This window comes from Nomascus leucogenys, chromosome 7b (genome assembly GCF_006542625.1).
Source record: "Nomascus leucogenys isolate Asia chromosome 7b, Asia_NLE_v1, whole genome shotgun sequence".
NCBI lineage: Eukaryota > Metazoa > Chordata > Mammalia > Primates > Hylobatidae > Nomascus > Nomascus leucogenys.
In genome coordinates, this window is record NC_044387.1 from 47,963,541 (window position 1) to 47,982,289 (window position 18,749).

At 48.2% G+C, this 18,749-nt stretch overlaps 1 protein-coding gene across 1 annotated transcript in view; it reads right to left on the reverse strand.

The window, feature by feature from the left end:
* The window catches only part of UBE2L3 (ubiquitin conjugating enzyme E2 L3), a 61,600-nt gene that overhangs the window by 14,033 nt on the left and 28,818 nt on the right, over positions 1-18,749 (reverse strand). Inside the window, exon 2 of the mRNA XM_030815897.1 lies at positions 17,723-17,818. Within this exon, the coding sequence (XP_030671757.1) occupies positions 17,723-17,818 (96 nt within the window). The remainder of the gene's footprint in view (positions 1-17,722; positions 17,819-18,749) is intronic.

Here is an 18,749-nt window from a genome sequence, read left to right on the forward strand (position 1 = left end):
AATCCTCCCACCTCAGCCTCCTAAGTAGCTGAGACTACAGATAGGCACCACCACCCCCAGCTAATTTTTTTGTATTTTTGTAGAGACCAGGTTTTGCTATGTTGTCCAGGCTGGTCTCAAACTCCTGGGCTCAAGAGATCTGCCTGTCTCAGCCTCCCAAAGTGCTAGGATTACAGGTGTGAGCCACTGCAACCAGCCTCATTTCTTCTTAGTGTTGAATGTCATTTGTCTAGATATACCACAACTTATTTATCCATTAACCCACTCAAGGACATCTTGGTTGCTTTCAAACCTTAGCAATTAATGAATAAAGCTGTTACAAGCATCTGTGAGGATAAAAGTTTTCAATTCATTTGGCTAAATACCAAGGAATGTAATTGCTGGGTCCAATGGTAAGACGTATGTTTAGTTTTGTAAGAAACTGCCGGCCGGGCGCAGTGGCTCACACCTGTAATCCCAGCACTTTGGGAGGCCGAGGCGGATGGATCATGAGGTCAGGAGATTGAGACCATCCTGGCTGACACAGTGAAACCCTGTCTCTACTAAAAATACAAAAAAAAATTAGCTGGATGTGGTGATGGGCGCCTGTAGTCTCAGCTACTTGGGAGGCTGAGGCAGGAGAATGGCGTGAACCCGGGAAGCGGAGCTTGCAGTGAGCCGAGATTGCGCCACTGCAGTCTGGCCTGGACGAAAGAGCGAGGCTCCGACTCAAAAAAAAAAAAAAAAGAAACTGCCAAACTGGGCCAGAAGCAGTGACTCATGTCTGTAATCCAAGCACTTTGGGAGGCCAGGGAGGGAGGATCACTTGAGGCTGGGAGTTCAAGACCAGTTTGTGAAACATAACAAGACTCCGTCTCTCCAAAAAAAAAAAAAAAAAAAAAAAAAATTAAATATATTAGCCTGGGCCAGGCTCAGTGGCTCACACCTGTAATCCCAGCACTTTGGGAGGCTAAGCTGGGTAGATCACTTGAGGTCAGGAGTTCAAGACCAGACTGGCCAACATGGTAAAACTCTGTCTCTACTAAAAATACAAAAAAATTAGCAGACCGTAGTGGTGCACGTCTGTAGTCCAGCTACTTGGGAGGCTGAGGTAGGAGAATCGCTTAAACCCAGGAGGCAGAGATTGCAGTGAACTGAGGCTGTGCCACTACACTCCAGCCTGGGTGACAGAGCAAGATTCCGTCTCAAAAAATAATAATAAAATAAATATATTGGCCTGGCATGGTGGCGTGTGCCTGTAGTCTCAGCCACTTGAAAGGCTAAGAAGGGTGGACTTCTTAAGCCCAGGAGTTTGAGAATGCAGTGAGCTGTGATCACGCTTCTGCACTCCATTTTGGGCAAGAGTCAGACTCAATTTCTTGTTAAAAAGATTTTATGAATAAATAAATGAAAGAAACTGCCTAACTTGTCTTCCAAAGTGGCTGCACCATTTTGCATTACCACCAGGAAAGAGTGAGAGTTCCTGTTGCTCTACGTCCTCAGCAGCATTTGGCAGTGTTCTGGATTTTGGTCATTCTAAGAGGTGCACGGTGTTACTTATTGTTGTTTTCTTATTATAGAGTTTTAAGTGTTCTTTGTCCTTTAGACAGTTCTTTATCAGATTATGTTTTTGCAAATATCTCTTGATCTTCTCTGAAGATAAAAGTAGAGTTGTACCAGAGGTGTTACAACCCAACCAGAATACACTGTGAGTACTAGATGTCCAAATAACGGCCTTGAAGCCAAGTCCTGGCCAGCTCAATCCTCCCAGGGTGGAAGCAGTAGTCAGCTCAATGGCTGGACCCTGGGGACCTGAGCTGGTCACTCAACAGGTGATCACCAGGCAGGGCCAGCACCATGCCCTAGCCCCTTGCCCCTAGAACCACCCGAAAACCACCTTTGGGGTCTGGACACTCTGATGGCCCCAGAGCCTGAGAGATGACCCAGCAAAGAGCCTTTTGGTCTCTCCCCAACCCTATCTATCTCCAGAGCTGGGGAAGCCCTTCCCATTGTACTCCCTTTTCCCTCACCCAGGAAAAGGCCTCTGCCATGGCACACCCAACCCAAAGAAAGCCAAGCTTCACCGAGAGCCCAAAAACAATCTTTTTTTTTTTTTTTTTTAAGACGGAGTCTCGCTCTGTCGCCCAGGCTGGAGTGCAGTGGCACGATCTCAGCTCACTGCAACCTCTGCCTCCCTGGTTCATGCAATTCTCCCGCCTTAGCCTCCTAAGTAGCTGGGATTACAGGTACCCGCTATCCTGCCCGATTAATTTTTTTTTTTTTGGTATTTTTAGTAGAGATGGGGTTTCACCATGTTAGCCAGGCTGGTTTTGAACTCCTGACCTCAAGTGATCCGCCGGCCTCGGCCTCCCAAAGTGTTGGGATTACAGGAGTGAACTACCGCACCTGGCCCCAGGAACAATCTTGACAGTGCCACACCCCAGCCCCGTATCTTCAAGCCGTGGCCTAAGTACGCACTCCAGTAAACAGAGCTCCTCTGCTGGGGAGCAAGGCTGGCATGCACCAGTTCTCCACATTCTCCTACATTCAAGCCCTGCCCTGGGAGGGGAGGCATGGAGCAAGGGCCTTAAAGGATGGATAAGATGACATAAGGCTGAGGAGCGGGAGAGGCCTCCCAGGCAGAGAGGACTAAAGCCTAGATGGCAGGGACTTGGAAGGAATAGCACAGAGCAAGACAGGAGGCTGCGGGCAGGCAGTGTGGCCCCAGGGCTACTGAAGCCACACGTCCAGGTCTGAACCACCCCTGAGCAGCTGAAACCACTGTCAGCATATTCATCTGTGGGGAGTCACCCAGGATGGAGTGCAGAGGTGCAATCACGGTTCACTGCAGCCTTGACTTCCCGGGCTCTAGCAATCCTCCCACCTCAGCCTCCCAAGTAGCTGGGACTACAGGCATATGCCACCACACTCAGCTAATTTTTTATTTCTTATAGTGATGGGGTCTCACTATATTGTCCAGGCTGGCCTCAAACTCCTGAGCTCAAGTGAGCCTCCCACCTCAGCCTCCCAAAGTGCTGGAGTGCTGGGATTATAGGAGTGATGCACCATACCCAGCCAGCTTTTAGTTTTCAAGAGGAGAATTAAATGGTGGTGGTGGTGGGGGGGAGTAAGTAAACATCATTGTCATTTACACTGCTTGAGCCGTGTAAAAATAGCTTTCCCTCACTGGATGTGGTGGCACACATGTAGTACAAACTAGCTGGGAGGCTGAGCCAGGAGAATCACTTGAACCTGAGAGGCAGAGGTTGCAGTGAGCCTCACTCCAGCCTGGCACAGAGTAAGACACACACACACACACACACACACACACACACACACAACACACACACACACGCCTTCCTGCATGACTTTTGGTTGGTGAAATCTGCTAAAGGTCTTCACTGATTGTCCAGGACTGACCAACCTCCCCTGTTCCCCACCGCGGGCCAGGTCCTGTCTGAGGAGCTGGGGTCAAGCATGAACGAGGCCATCTGGCCCCAAGTTAGCAGGTCTAGCCTCAGACTCTGCCTCTTCCTAGCTTAAAGAGTCTGAGAATGTTCCCGTACATCTGTAAAATGGGAGTAGCAGCAGCCTGTACCCAGAGTTCATGATGAGAGATAAGGACTATAAAGTCCTACATGCCTGACACATGGGCAAAGCTCAAGAGAAGCAGATTTGGCTGGGTGCAGTGGCTCATGCCTGTAATCCCAACACTTTGGGAGGCTGAAGAGTAAAGATCACAAGAGCCCAGGAGTTTGAGGCTGCAGTGAGCCATGATCGCACCTCTACACTCTAGCCTGGGTGACAGAATGAGACCGTCTCAAAAAAGCCAAAAACAGACTGGGCGCAGTGGCTCATGCCTGTAATCCCAGCACTTTGGGAGGCTGAAGTGTACAGATCACTCGAGGCCAGGAGTTTGAGACAAGCCTGGCCAACATGTGAAACCCCATTTCTACTAAAAATACAAAAATTAGCCAGGTGTGGTGGCACATGCCTGTAATCCCAGCTACTTGGGAGGCTGAGGCAGGAGAATCACTTGAACCTGGGAGGCAGAGGTTGTGGTGAGCTGAGATCGTGCCATTGCACTCCAGTCTGCGCAACGAAAATGAAAATTGGCCGGACGCGGTGGCTCACGCTTGTAATCCCAGCACTTTGGGAGGCCAAGGCGGGCGAATCACGAGGTCAGGAGATCGAGACCACGGTGAAACCCCGTCTCTACTAAAAACACAAAAAATTAGCCGGGCGTGGTGGCGGGTGCCTGTAGTCCCAGCTACTCGGAGAGGCTGAAGCAGGAGAATGGCGTGAACCCGGGAGGCGGAGCTTACAGTGAGCTGAGATTGCGCCACTGCACTCCAGCCTGGGCGACAGAGCGAGACTCTGTCTCAAAAAAAAAAAAAAAAAAAAAAAAGAAAGTGAAAATCTGTCTCAAAAAAGAAAAAAAACCCCATCTATACTAAAAAAAGGCCGAGGCGGGTGGATTACGAGGTCAGGAGATCGAGACCATCCCGGCTAACACGGTGAAACCCCTGTCTCTACTAAAAATACAAAAAATTAGCTGGGCATGGTGGCACGTACCTGTAATCACATCTACTCAGGAGGCTGAGGCATGAGAACTGGTTGAACCCAGGAGGCACCGGCTGCAGTGAGCCAAGATCACACTGCTGCAGTGAGCCAAGATTGCACCACTGCACTCCTGCCTAGGCGATAGAGCAAGGCGTTGTCTCAAAAAAACAAAACAAAAACAAATCCTTCTGTAGAGACAGGATCTCACTTTGTTGCTAAAAATTTTTTTAAATTAGCTGTGCGTGCTGCTGGTGCACACCTGTAGTCCCAGCCACTCAGAAGGCTGAGGTAGGAGGACTGCTTGAGGCTATAGTTTTAAGTTGTTAGTTGTTAAGGCTGTAGCGAGCCATGATCACACTACTGCCTTCCAGCCTGGGAAAGAGAGTGAGATCTTGCCTCTTTTTTCTTCCAAAAAGACAAAGGAAAAAAAAAAAGCAGTTCTGTTGCTACACGAGGCAGGCCAGGCCTCTCACCACCCAGGGAACTTGGCCAAACTCATCTGAACTTCTCTGGGCCTCCTTCCTAGTCTGGGGATCTGTGGATGGTCAAAGGAGTGGCTCAGGTGTGCACAAGTCACACAAACTGTGTGCCTGTCCCAGAGATTTTTGGTGAAAGAGGTGTGCAAAAATTAAAACATAAGATACACCTTCCAGGTAAAGGCCTACAGCTCTAAGTGAATTTCAAAATTAGAGCTAAACTTGCCCTTTGGGAAGTCCACTCAGAAATAACAAGGGATGTTAATGAAAAACATGGTTTTGTTGTAAAAAATATATATATTATACAACACTGCAGAAAATTTGCCTCCAACTTAAGCTGCAACATTTCAATGTCAAATAAACCAAAGATTTTAGCATTATCTAATTATTTAGAGATGGAGTCTCACACTTGCCCAGGCTGGAGTGCAATGGGATCTCGGCTAACTGCAACCTCCGCCTCCCGGGTTCAAACAATTCTCCTGTCTCAGCCTCCCAAGTAGCTGGGATTACAGGCGCAGGCTGCCACATCCAGCTAATTTTTTGCATTTTAGTAGAGACGGGGTTTCACTGTGTTGCCCAGGCTGGTCTTGAACTCCTGAGCTCAGAAAATCCACCCATGTCAGCCTCCCAAAGTGCTAGGATTACAGGCATGAGCCACCACGCCCGGCTGATTTCAGCATTATCTTCACATGAACACGACTAGTGTTTTTCTGTTATGCCTGCCTTTATTTGACCCTCTTGTGCTCCCTAAGCTCATACTGCTGTATTGAGGAAATCATCTGAGATGTAAATTAATTCCTTATGATAATTTTACACACTCTAAACTAGTTCACAGACTTAAACTCCAGCACTTTGGAAGGCCAAGGTGGGAGGATCGCTTGAGCTCAGGAGTTTGAAGCTGCAGTGAGCTATGATTACACCACTGCATTCCAGCCTAGGAACAAAGTAAGACCCTGTCTCAAAAAAAAAAAAAAAAAAAAAAAAAAAAAAATCAAAAAACACCTTTTCGATCCATGTCTAAATTCTAGGACAGACTTTTTATCCACTTGTCTTGTTTTTTTTTGAGACGGAGTCTGGCTCTGTCGCCCAGGCTGGAGTGCAGTGGCATGATCTTGGCTCACTGCAAGCTCCGCCTCTCATGCCATTCTCCTGCCTCAGCCTCCCGAGTAGCTGGGACTACAGGCGCCCACCACCCTGCCCGGCTAATTTTTTGTATTTTTAGTAGGTTAGTAGAGACGGGGTTTCACCGTGTTAACCAGGATAGTCTCGATCTCCTGACCTCATGATCCACCCACCTCAGCCTCCCAAAGTGCTGGGATTACAGGCATGAGCCACCACGCCCAGCCCACTTGTCTTTTTTTTTTTTTTTTTAGACAGAGTCTCGCTCTGTCACCCAGGCTGGAGTGCAGTGGCACGATCTCGGCTCACTGCAGCCTCCGCCTCCTGAGTTCAAGCAATTCTCCTGTCTCACCCTCCCAAGTAGCTGGGACTACAGGCATGCACCACAACTCCCAGCTAATTTTTTTGTACTTTTACTAGAGACAGGGTTTCACCATGTTGGCCAGGCTGGTCTCGAACTCCTGACCTCAGGTGATCTGCCTGCCTCAGCCTCCCAAAGTGCTGGGATTACAGGTGTGAGCCACCGCGCCCAACCCACTTGCTATTTATAAAGAAAGAAAGATGCCGGTTTTAAAGTAGATTTTCTTTTATATATAGTATGGCTAACATTTTCCTGTATTTGCTTCTAGTTACTAAATGCATGCATGTAAATAAGAGTTGATCATTTCAACCTGGAAAGCCAATTTAAAAAAATCTGACCAAAGTTTCTCAAGTACTTAGATGCCAGGTGCTTTTCCATGCCATCTCCAGCCCATATTCCACCCCTCCTGGTCCCCTAACACCAGCCCTGGGAAGCCAGTGCTGCCATCACTCCCATTTGGAAATGGAGCAAGTGAAGTACGATTGGGTGATTGGCCTGAGACCTCCCCTAAACTCAGCCTTCCTGTCCCAGAACACAACCCCCCACATCTGCAGGTATCCATCTGGGCCCATCCTCATCACCTTTGTGGGACACGGGGACGAGGGGAACTGGCCTTTTTCTCGAGTCTTCCACCAACATCCAATAAATTGGCAGGACACCTTTTTAGGTTGCAAGTAGGGTAAAAATCTCAGATCCTTCACAGCTCTTGATATCAACCTCCCATGGCACAAAGCCATTTTGTGGCAGCTAAGACTAAGAAGAAGCTCTTTGCCATATGGCACCGAACCATCTGGGGTCTTTCACCCACTTGTCCTAGCTCTAACCCTGTGGTCAAATCTAATCTTCCTTTCCCATGGCAACCTTTCAAGAATCCTAAAACCCCATTCCACTTCATGTTTTCCCTTCCCAAGTAAAGACCAAGAGTCCTTCATGCCACAGAAGTCACAGTCTCATGTCACTGCTGTGAAGCAGTGAAGACCACCATGCAGCTCTCTGGCAGCCACAGAGGAAGTCAAGGTGTCTTCTGGTTGTCTGACTCGGACTGCTGCTACATGGCACGTCCTTGTGATGTGTTCCTAGCTGGCTGTAGGACACCACAGACAGGACTCATGGCTGACCTGAAGAGCTAGATCCTAGTTTGGATCTAACTAGCATGCTGCTCCTTCTTCATGCCAGGCTTCAGATGGACTGAAGGGTCCTGTGCACTGTTGTCACTTCTGTCTAGCTTGGTGGTGACTCCACAGCAGCGTCCTTTCCCTGTGGCTAACCTTTTTCACCCAGTGAACTAACAAAGCTGAAGCTTTCCCTGCCACAGGGATGTCTACTCAGACCAGCCCTGCGGGCTGCCTATCCCTACACAGTCCAGTCCCCTGTTAAGAGAGAACAAGGAGACGCAGCCTGCCCTGCTTGGAGTGCCCCAGGCTGGTTGTTGGTTTGTTTTTTTTTTTTTTTTTTTGAGATTGAGTCTCACTGTCACTGAGGCTGGAGTGCAGTGGCGCAATCTCGGCTCACTGCAAGCTCCACCTCCTGGGTTCATGCCATTCTCCTGCCTCAACCTCCCAAGTAGCTGGGACTACAGGCACCCGCCACCATGCCCGGCTAATTTTTCTGTATTTTTAGTAGAGACGGGGTTTCACTGTGTTAGCCAGGATGGTCTCGATCTCCCGACCTCGTGATCCGCCTGCCTCGGCCTCCCAAAGTGCTGGGATTACAGGCGTGAGCCACTGTGCCCGGCCCTGCCCCAGGCTGGTTTCTATGCTCTCAAGTCTTCGTGATCCACTCTGGAACCTTGTCAAGAGCTGAGTTAGAACAGGCACAGTGGCTTATACCTATAATCCCAGCACTTTGGGTTGCTGAGGTGAGTGGATCACTTGAAGTCAGGAGTTCGAGACCAGCCTGACCAACATGGTGAAATCGCATCTCTACTAAAAATACAAAAAAATTAGCCAGGCGTAGTGGTACACGCCTGTAATCCCAGCTACTTAGGAGGCTGAGGCAGGAGAATCGCTTGAACCCGGGAGACAGAGGTTGCAGTGAGCTGAGATCACACCACTGCACTCCAGCCTGGGGGACGAGAGAGACTCTGTCTCAAAAACAAAAAAACAAAAAAACCTGAGAGTTAAGTTTAGGAGGTTAAGTTCTTGTGACTTCTGAACATGGAATATGTCCTTACTCCACGTTCGAAAGTCACAAGAACTTAACTTTGTAAATTGCCTTTAAGTATTGATTGATTGATTGATTGATTTTTCTTTGAAAGAGTCTCGCTCTGTCAGCCAGGCTGGAGTGCAATGACACGATCTCGGCTCACTGCAACCTCCACCTCCTGGGTTCAAGCAATTCTCCTGCCTCTGCCTCCCAAGTAGCTGGGATTACAGGCACCTGCCAGCACACCCCGCGAATTTTTTGTATTTTTAGTAGAGATAGGGTTTAATCATGTTGGCCAGGCTGGTCACAAACTCCTGGCCTCAGGTGATCCACCCTCCTCGGCCCCACAAAGTGCTGGGATTACAGGTGTGAGCCACCATGCCCTGCCTTGCCTTTAAGTATTTATTGTCTCTTCTGAAAACAGGCTTTTTGGTTATTTGAATCACAAAATCTGCCACATGAGATTCATCTTTTTCTAATATTGGTTTCTGAAGATGACTTCTTTGTACTGTTTTCAACAATTTGGTTTTGGGGATTTTTCATAATACAGTTCTTTGGCAACAAATATTTCTTTTTTTTTTTTTTTTGAGATGGAGTCTCACTCTGTCGCCCAGGCTGGAGTGCAGTGGCGCAATCTCAGCTCACTGCGGCCTCTGCCTCCGGGGTTCAAGCAATTCTCCTGTCTCAGCCTCTCTAGTATCTGGGATTATAGGTGCCTGCCGCCACACCTGGCTAATTTTTATATTTTTAGTAGAGATGGGGTTTGCCATGTTGGCCAGGCTGGTCTTGAACTCCCGACCTCAAGTGATCCACCGCCCCTGGCCTCCCAAAGTGCTGGGATTACAGTCATGAGCCACTCCACCTGGCCGGCAACAAATACTCCAACAGTAAAGAGTTCAATCATATTCCCTTTGGAAGTAAATATTACTAGGAGTAAGTTTTTTTTTTTTTTTTTTTTTTGAGATGGAGTTTTGCTCTTGTTGCCCAGGCTGGAGCACAATGGCACGATCTCGGCTCACCGCAACCTCCACCTCCCGGGTTCAAGCGATTCTCCTGGCTGAGCCTCCCAAATTGCTGGGATTACAGGCGCCTACCAACAGGTCCGGCTAATTTTTTGTATTTTTAGTAGAGACGGGGTTTTGCCATGTTGGCCAGGCTGGTCTCAAACTCCTGACCTCAGGTGATCCACTTGCCTCGCCCTCCCAAAGTGCTGGGATTACTGGCATGAGCCACCACGCCTGGCCAGGAATAAGTATTTTAGAACTGGTTTTCCAATCTTTCATGACTTCATAATGTTCATAAACTACCTTCTGAATTATATGTACAATTAAAATCACAATCTCCATTAACCGAATTTGACGAAGACCTTTCCTTCCTTTGAGCTCAAATAGCCATGAGTACTTCTCATACATAATTCACTTTTCTCCCAAGAATGGAAAAAATACAGCACTCACACCAAAAATAGAAGTGAAAAAAACAAAACAAACAAAAAACCCCACCAGACATCCCATTCCCCAGGATGCCGTCAGGCCTCTGCTGCACAGCCCGAGAATATTCTCTGTGCATACATGGTGCTCTCAAAGGCCTTAATTTCTATACATCTATGCAAACTACACGTATGTCCTCACACTGCCTATATTTTTTCATAGTTTCTGCTCACACTGCCTTCCACTATGCAGTCCAGATGTTGTCACCCTCCCACCCACCACTGCCCCTCTTCTGTTTGGTCTTAAGTGCCTTGCAGGTGGAGCCACACTCAGTGCTTAAGAGACCATGGATTCCAAGAGGGTGGCTTCTCTGCGGCCTCTGTCCATAGAACCTTGTGTCTGGCTGTGATAGGAGCTCAACAGCCCCATCAACGTAGGGGGATACTCTTTCTCCCAAAAACAACTCCAGTGTGCCCTCAGAAAACAGGGCTGCCCTCACTGGTCTCAACCATTACAGCTACAGGAGATGGAAGTAGGGGAGGGAGAAGGCAGAGTAGCACAATTAGCAGGAAGCAGAAAAGAACTGACAATTACAGGCAAGCGCTGAGCCCAGGGAGGCAGGATGCAGCTCCCATCAAAGGCCAGAGGGGCAATGCAGAAAGGAGGAATGAGGCATCTGGAGGGTGTGGATTTTAGGAGCAACGTGCTGTGCAAATAAGCTTGCAGAAAGAAGGTGAGAGATCTAACTACAAATGTAACTGCAAAATGGTGAAAGAGGCCAGGAGTTCAAGACCAGGCTGGCCAACATGGCGAAACCCCGTTTCTACCAAAAATACAAAAAAATTAGCCGGGGTAGTGGTGCATGCCTGTAGCCCCAGCTGCCAGGGAGGCTGAGGCACAAGATTGCTTGAACCCAGGAAGTAGAGGCTGTAGTGAGCCGAGATCACACCACTGCACTGCAGCCTGGGAGACAGAGTGACTCTGTCTCAAAAAAAAAAAAACCAGGAAATGGAACTAGGTGGGTGGGGGCATGGTGGCTCATGCTTGTAATTCCATCACTTTGGGAGGCTGAGGCAGGAGGATCGCTTGAGCCCAGGAGTTTGAGACCAGCCTGGGCAACACAGGGAGAACCCATTTTTTATTATTATTATTATTTTAATAAAATAGAGATGGGGTCCCGCTATATTGCCCAAGCTGGTTTTGAACTCCTAGGCTCAAGCAATCCTTCTACCCCAGCCTCCCAACGTGCTGGGAATATAGGTGTGAGCCACTGCACCCAGCCCCCATCTCTATTTAAAAAAAAAAAAAAAAAAGCCGGGTGCAGTGGCTCACGCCTGTAATCCCAGCACTTTGGGAGGCCGAGGCGGGCGGATCACGAGGTCAGGAGATCGAGACCATCCAGGCTAACACAATGAAACCCCGTCTCTATTAAAAATACAAAAAATTAGCCAGGCGAGGTGGCAGGCGCCTGTAGTCCCAGCTACGCGGGAGGCTGAGGCAGGAGAATGGCGTGAACCCCGGGGGGCGGAGCCTGCAGTGAGCTGAGATCGCGCCACTGCACTCCAGCCTGGGTGAAAGAGCGAGACTCCTCCTCAAAAAAAAAAAAAAAAAAAAAAAAAAAAAAAAAAAAAGGGAAAGGGAAAGGGAGAAGGAAAGGGAACTAGAAATCAGTAACAGAACTAGAAAACTCACAATTATGGGGAAATTAAACGTACTCTCTAACAAGCAATAGGTCAAAGAAGAAATCACAAGGGAAATTAGAAAATATCCTCGGAAACAAAAATGACATACCAAAACTTAAGTTATGCAGCAAAAGTAGTGCTCAAAGGGAATCTACAGCTTTAAATACCTACATTGAAAAAGCAAGTCTGAAATCAATAATATAACTGGATACTTTAAGGAACAAAGAAAGGAGTAACACAAGAAAGAAGTAAATAGTAAGCACAGAGGAGATAAATGAAAGTAAAACACGCTTGTAATCCCAGCACTTTGGGAGGCCGAGGCGGGTGGATCACGAGGTCAGGAGATCGAGACCACGGTGAAACCCCGTCTCTACTAAAAATACAAAAAATTAGCCGGGCGTGGTGGCGGGCGCCTGTAGTCCCAGCTACTAGGAGAGGCTGAGGCAGGAGAATGGCGTGAACCCGGGAGGCAGAGCTTGCAGTGAGCCGAGATTGCGCCACTGCACTCCAGCCTGGGTGACAGAGCAAGACTCCGTCTCAAAAAAAAAAAAAAAAAAAAAAGAGAAAGTAAAACACACACAAATACATATTAATGAAACCATCCTTGAATAGATCAACAAAACTGAAAAAACTTTGGCTAGACTAATAAAAGGAAAAAGAGAAAGACTCATATTATTGAAATAAGAAATGAGGCCGGGCATGTTGGCTCATGCCTGTAATCCCAGCACTTTGGGAGGCTGAGCTACGAGGATCACTTGAGTCTAGGAGTTCAAAACCAGCCTGCGTGGTATGGCAAAACCCCATCTCTACAAAAAAAAAAAAATTAGCTGGGCATGGTGGCTCATGCCTTCAATACTAGCTACTCTGGAGGCTGAAGTGGGAGGATCGCTTGAGCCTGGGAGGTTGAGGCTGTGGTGAGCCATGATCATGCCACTGTACTCCAGCCTGGGCAACAGAACAGGACCCTGTCTCAAAAAAAAAAAAAAAAAAAAAAAAATCTACATATAAATGGATCAAAGATCCAAATTTAAGAGCTAAAACTATAAAACTCTTAGAAGAAAACTTAGGAAAATTTGCATGACCTTGGATTTGGCAACAGTGTCTTAAAAATCAAACCAAAGTACAGGCAACAAAATTAGAAATAGATAAATTGGACTTCTTTATTAAAAATTTAAGGCCAGGTGTGATGGCTCACATCTGTAAATCCCAGAGCTTTTAGAGGCCAAGCCAGGAGAACCACTTGAGCCCAGGAGTTCAAGACTAGCCTGGGCAACACAGCAAGACTCCATCTCTACAGAAAAAAAACAATTAAAATTAGCTGGTGTCGCAACATGTGCCTATAGTGCCAGCTACTTGGGAAGACTGCTTGAGCCCAGGAGTCTGGGGCTGCAGAGAGTCATTACTGAGCCACTGCACTCCAGCCTCTGCACTCCGGCCTGGATGACAGAGCAAGACCCCTTCTCTAAAAATAAAAATTAAATTAAAAAATTTAAAACGTTAGTGCATCAGGCCAGGCACAGTGGCTCATGCCTGTAATCCCAGCACTTTGGGAGGCTGAGGCGGATATCACTTGAGGTCAGGAGTTCGAGACCAGCCTGGCCAACATGGTAAAACCCTGTCTCTACCAAAACATACAAAAATTAGCCGGGTGTGGTGGTGCACACCTGTAGTCCCAGCTACTCGGGAGGCTGAGGTGGGAGAATCACTTGAACCTGGGAGGCAGAGGTTGCAGTGAGACGAGATCATGCTTCTGTACTCCGGCCTGGGCAACAGAGTGAGACCCTGTCTCAAAAAAAAACCAAAAAACAAAAAACACACCACGCAAAAACACGTTCTACATCCTTAGTATGAAGAAAATAGAAATCAAAACCACAATGAGACGGCACTACATACCAACTAGAATGGCTATAACGTAAAAAGAAAAAAAAGTAAAATAACAAATGTTAGCAAGGATGTGCACGAACTGGAACCTTTGTAGTGGAAATTTAAGACGTTACAGGATGGGCACAATGGCTTACGCCTATAATCCCAGCACTTTGAGAGGCTGAGGTGGGCGGATCACCTGAGGTCGACAGTTCGAGACCAGCCTGACCAACATGGAGAAACCCAGTCTCTACTAAAAGTACAAAAATTAGCCAAAATTGCTTGAACCCGGGACATGGAGGTTGCAGAGAGCCGAGATCACATCACTGCACTCCCCAGCCTGGGCAACAGAGCAAGGCTCTGTCTCAAAAGCAAAAACAAAAATTAGCTGGGCATGGTGGTGCACACCTGCAATCCCAGCTGAACCAAAATCACACCACTGCACTCCAGCCTGGGTGACAGAGTAAGACTGTCTCAAAAAATAAAATAAAATGGAATAAAATAAAAAGAAATTGGCTGGGTGTGGTGGCACACACCTGTAGTCCTGGCTACTCAGGAGGATCACTTGAGCCCAGAAATTCAAGGCTGCAATGGGCCATGATCACACCACTGCACCCTAGCCTGGGTGACAGCACAAAACCTTGCCTCAAAAAACCAAAACATTATTATGAAGTTATGAAATGGTTTATTAAAAACTGCATGAAGGCCGGGCGTGGTGGCTCACACTTGTAATCCCAGCACTTTGGGAGACTGAGGTGGGCAGATCACAAGGTCAAGAGACTGAGACCATCCTGGCCAACATGGTGAAACCCCGTCTTTACTAAAAATACAAAAATTAGCTGGGTGTGGTGGCACGCACCTGTAGTCCCAGCTACTTGGGAGGCTGAGGCAGGAGAATCGCTTGAACCCGGGAGGTGGAGGTTGCAGTGAGCCGAGATCATGCCACTGCATAGCGACAGAGCGAGACTCCAACTCAATTAAAAAGAAAAAAAAGAAACTGCATGAAAAAAGGCTGAGAGGAAGTATGCTGAAGGTTAAGAGTGAACACATTCACTGGGCTAGAAGCTTCAAGAAGGTTCACCACCACACCTCTAGTTCCTAAAGGGCAGTACCCAAAATGTAACTGAATTTCTTGATGATGTGATTATGGGTAATATTTTCTTCCTTAGACGTTACCTTAGCATCTTAGATGAAAAAAATTACAGAAAAACAAATGTTTCAAGGGAATAGACCTGAGTTGCGCTGGCAACAATGAAGTCTCTAGGAAGTACCTCCCCAGCCTTCCCTCCCACCTGCCCTCCTCTGTGCACTACGACCAGGGCAATCACTAGGTGGCTACCCAAGGACAGCACCCTCCACTAAGGACCAGGGCTGGGCTGCCACGCCTTCATCGGCCTGGCTCTACTTTCACCCTAACTCAGCAGACCTCAGGTGAGTTTGTATAGTAGATTCCCATGCTGGCCCAGCCCGTCCAATGCAGGAAGACCTAAGGCCCAGGTTGGGGTATAAGTGTGGACCCTGGGGATGTCAGATGTCAAGAATGCCTTAACTGCTCTGGAGAAGGAAGAAGACTTCGCTGAAACATTCCTCATACAAACCCAGAGGCCCTGGAAGAAAGCAAGGGAGAGGACCGAGAAGAAGTGGTATACACAGGGACAACAGCAGCCCTGGCTGTTGCTTACTGTCTCCAAGGTGAAACTTTGGCCTGGATAGCTCCCCAGAGCCTCAGCCCAAGCACAATGGGATTCTACCAGCCAGCCTCCACCTTTGCCCTAGTAAGATCTTAGCCCACTGCTCCATAGCCCCTGCCAGCGTGAAACCAGAGGGAGGCCTTTGCATGAGTTGGGGCAGAGCATGCCCAGCAGCAATCTACCCTTGGAGCCGGCTAGCAGGCTCTCAGGCCACTAAATTCTCAGGGCCAGACTGCCCAAGCCTTACCACTTAAAACCATTCCATTCATTTTTATCATTTTCCAAAGAGCCACAGATTAACTGTTCATTTCTTTGCTCAGTAGACTACACAATCTCAATTAGAAAAGGGACAAGAGGTCAGATGGTCCTGGCCATCTTCAGGTCCCTAGAGTAGGCAAGGGCTGCACTCACAGGCCAACCCCTCCCATGCAGAGGTGTCTCTGCCACCCACACCCTTTGCCCTGAGCCCTAACACCATCAAGCCTAAAGAAATCTAGGCCGGGCGCGGTGGCTCACACCTGTAATCCCAGCACTTTGGGAGGCCGAGACGGGCGGATCATGAGGTCAGGAGATCGAGACCATCTTGGCTAACACGGTGAAACCCCGTTTCTACTAAAAATACAAAAAATTAGCCGGGAGTGTTGGCGGGCGCCTGAGGTCCCAGCTACTCGGGAGGCTGAGGCAGGAGAATGGCATGAACCTGGGAGGCGGAGCTTGCAGTGAGCTGAGATGGCGCCACTGCACTCCAACCTGGGGGACACAGCGAGACTCCGTCTCAAAAAAAAAAAAAAGAAATCTAAAGGATTCATCTTCAAAATCAGACTGGAAGCTCCCAGATTTAAACATTCTGAGCATACTAAATCATTACAAAGCATATCTTTCCTTAGTTATCCAAATGATTATGGAAATAAACTACAAATCCAATAACTGCTGATCAAATTCAGGGACTTAAAAAAAAAAAAAGCATGACCTTATAACCAGCATCAAGAAGAAAGCATCTACAGGAGGAAGCATGCTCCATGCTCACCTTATAACCAGCATCAGGAAGAAAGCATCTACAGGAAGAAAGCATCTACAGGAGGAAGCATCTACAGGAGGAAGCATCTACAGGAGGAAGCATGCTCCATGCTCTGCTTTGGCAAAGCAGCCAATCCATCCATGAGAACAAATTATATACAGGACAGGGGCAGGTACAGGGCAAGGGCCAGAGGCTCAGATGTGCAAAGTGGGAAAGAAAAGGAAGAGAGAAGGTGAGTGGATGAGGAAGAACAGGAAAGGAGGGCACTCACGCAGGACAAGGGTGTGAGCTGGGGTAGCTGAAGGCTACACAACAACCAAGTGAGGCCGCCTGGTAGACAGATGGTGCAGCTTCCAGGGAGAAGGCAGGAATGGAGACAGGTGTGGGAATCCTTCATGTCCGGCATAATCACCTATGATGCTGAAAGTAGTAGGGTCCCCAGACACAAAACAGAACAGGAGAACAGCAGGAGATCAACAAGAGTCATGTTTAAGAGTGAGGAGGAAGGAGTCGCAGAACAGGAGCGAGTGGCAGGCTGGTCACAGGACTGGAGGCTGGAACGCTGCCCGTGCTCCAAAAGCTCAGGAGGCAAGCAAGGGCCATGATGGTAGCACTGCCGAGCTAGAGGTGGGGGCAGCCTGTGGGCTGGGTGTAACATGGTTTCAGGAGAATGAGAGGAAGGGGGATTGCAAACAGGAGTTAATTATAAGACAAACCTCTTGAAGGGGAGAGGCTCAAAGGATGCAGAAAAGAGTAGGCACTAAGAGGGTGCTAAGGTCCAGGGAAAGCCATTGTTAGGAGGGGCTTGAGCCCATCAGAAGGCAGAAGTCTCTGAGATGGGGGAGCTGGGCTGTGGGGGCAGACACTGGAGGCATAAGCCCCAGAAAAGACATGGGGTAAGGGGAACGTGGGCAATTAGGAAAAGGGACTTGAGACAAATGGAAGGCACAGGTTGGAGGGGACCAGGAATAAAGCCCGAAATACAGGTATCCAAAAGGTTAGAGACATGAATGCAAAACCAAGAGAGAAAGCAAAATATCTAGAGGGGAATGCTTGTCCCTTCCTGAGGAGCTCAGAGAAGAAAGTCCTGCTGATCCATCAGACCAGGCGCGGGGAAGCCAGGAAAGAGCAGGAGCACAGACACACTCCTTTTCTCTGTGTCCACAGATCTGCAAAGCTCAGGACCCCCTGAATTTGACAAAACCAATGCCAAGATGTGACTCTACTCAGGACCCAAGGCTACACTCCCTACCTTATCACCCTAGAGCGACAGCCACTTCTGTGCATCTGCTGGCTGCCTAGACTAAGAGCCTACTAAGGAGCAGAAAAACAAGCCCAACAGCACACACATCACCTTAAAGAATAATCTGGTAGGAAGTGGAAGTGTTCAATACTCACAGGAACAATAAGCCCTTGCCAAGTCAATAAATTAGCTTCATCAACCTGGATGTTACGGAAGTTTTTCATCCCACATTTGCGGATTTCTTCAAGCTCCTGTTGATTGACAAAGCATAAAGGGGTGTCAAATAGGGGAAAGCACCACATATTAAGATCCCTCCTGATGCCCATAAATTAAACCAAATGCCAACAATGCCAATGACAAAATTGGAGAGCGAGGACTAAACTGTGCTTGGAGTGGTTAAGGAGGCATGGAGCTGCCATGGCGGTCCCCTCTGCAAGGTCGTTGTCTCTACCCATGCCCCAGACCAAGATAAGCCCCCACCTCAGTGAACCCCCCTGAATAGGACAGGGGGAGCCATGCTTCTGCGGACGTACCACCTCCTCTTTGGGTTGGTCACCATGGCTGTTTAAATCCCTCAGCACCCTGCCTAGGGCAGACATGTGGCAGGAGCTATACTGAGGTGCTGTACACCTGACACCTTCCAATCAAGATTCATTAAGCACTGATTATGCATCAGATGCTGAGAAGCTAAAGATGAATAAAACTGGGGACTGGGAACAAACCAGACACAAATGCATATCCGGTTTTCTACCCAGTGCTATAAGTGTGATTTCAGAAGGACTCCACCTCAACATGGGCACATAGCAAAGAGAACCATCCAGTCTGGACTGGGGTGGGAGTGGAGGGGTGGGGACGGGAAACCTTCACTGAGCCTGTTTCCTCAGCTGCAAAACAGACCCAGAGTGCAGAAAAGGAAAGGGAAGCCATGTTGTGGGCAACAGGACTCCTTGCAAGTATGTGGGGTTATTGTTGTATAAACAGTCAATGCAGCAAGTGCCATTTCACCCAGAAAGCACAACTTTACGACTTCAGGGTCCTGCCTGAGATGTCTTCAGAACTGTCTGTCACCTGTTTTTCAGCTGTGCACCAGCCTGACATTTCCCATTGCCTCCAACACCTCAGTGAATGCCTGGCAAGCGCTATAACCCAAACCACCCAGCCATGCCCTCCCGCCAGAACACC